General features: G+C 43.0%; 1 protein-coding gene across 1 annotated transcript; it reads left to right on the forward strand.

Moving 5' to 3' along the window:
• The first annotated feature begins 302 nt into the window (after window positions 1-302).
• On the forward strand, window positions 303-947 carry LOC145140043 (uncharacterized). The gene has a single exon (XM_079073660.1). The coding sequence runs from the start codon at window positions 303-305 to the stop codon at window positions 945-947; it is 645 nt and encodes a 214-aa protein (XP_078929786.1).
• Window positions 948-1,292: the final 345 nt, after the last annotated feature.

Here is a 1,292-nt window from a genome sequence, read left to right on the forward strand (position 1 = left end):
CTCTTGGACCATAAGCTTCAGACCGTGAACATCTTACGACCGTAAACTCAAAGTTTACGGCCGCAATCTACAGCTTGACCGTAAACATCGTTTACGGCAGTAAACTGTGTTTGACCAGAACTTAATTTAATCATAATTAATTTAATTTCCGTTTCACATTAATTAAATAAAAAAATGGATTTTCAAAGTCAAACAAACCACCAAGAGCTGGATTCAGTAATGGGCACGACCACCCGGATTCCTAGACTTTTTCCGCTGAAGGCTTCCCAGAATGGAAGTACAGAATTGAGAAATACATAAAAATGAAAGACTTCAAGATCTGGAAATGCATAATCAAGGATCCAGTTAGAATAACCACTACAGTTGCAGGGCAAGTGGTTGATAAGAAGATAGAAAACTACACTGATGAAGACTTCGAGAAAGTGGAAGAGCAGGAGAAGGCTTTGGCCACTTTGACCATGGCCCTATCTCCAGATATTGCTCAAGGTTTCAGGGAGTATACCTCTGCTAAGGCTTTGTGGGAAGACCTAATTGAGGTTTATGAGGGGAACGAAGACATGTGGGAGATTCGCCAAGATCTGTTGCGACAACGATTCAATATGTTCAACTATGTTCCTGGAGAGACTCTTGAAGCACAGCTGCAGCGGTTCACATCTCTCAATACTGAAATGACTGTAGCTGGGATTTTCTACACAAAGTCAGAGATAAACAAGAAGCTACTGAATGCTCTCCCAAAATCTTGGGACATGAATGTAGCTGTCATCAAGAAGACTAAGGACCTTAGCCGTCTCACTCTTGCTGAAGTGATGGCTGTCATCAAGGCTTGTGATATCGATGACAAGGAGCGAGAGATCAACCATGTGAACTCATACTCAGCTGCGAACCTTAGCATCTCTACTAACAATGCTCTTTCATCTTTCTTTCTTTCTCTTCCGTCTGCAGGTTAATCATTCACTACTCCGCAAGCTCAGATTCAGACTTTTCCCACTCCACCAGCTTCCTCTGCATCAGCCATGCCTTTCTCACAGAATCAATCGTTCGTGACTTCTCAAGCTACTTCATCCTCAACTAGGGCTTCTTCTTCAAGGGGAAAGGAGGGTGATGAAAATCTTGCATTTGCTTCAGGGCTTGTCAATTGCTACAATACACTCGTAGCCGGGGATCTTCCACCCCAACTATCATTTGCCGATCTCGATCAAATTCACCCTGAAGACGTTGAAGAAGTGGACATTACATGGAAAATTGCCATGGCAGTCTTTAGGGCGAAACAGTTTGCCAAAAAGACTGGAAAG

This window comes from Lactuca virosa, chromosome 9 (assembly GCF_052849685.1).
Source record: "Lactuca virosa cultivar CGN04683 chromosome 9, Lactuca_virosa_CGN04683_v6, whole genome shotgun sequence".
Classification (NCBI taxonomy): Eukaryota; Viridiplantae; Streptophyta; class Magnoliopsida; order Asterales; family Asteraceae; genus Lactuca; species Lactuca virosa.

Excerpts from the sequence above, each read along its gene's own strand:
- LOC145140043 (XM_079073660.1), top strand. The coding sequence starts at position 303 with ATGAAAGACTTCAAGATCTGGAAATGCATAATCAAGGATCCAGTTAGA.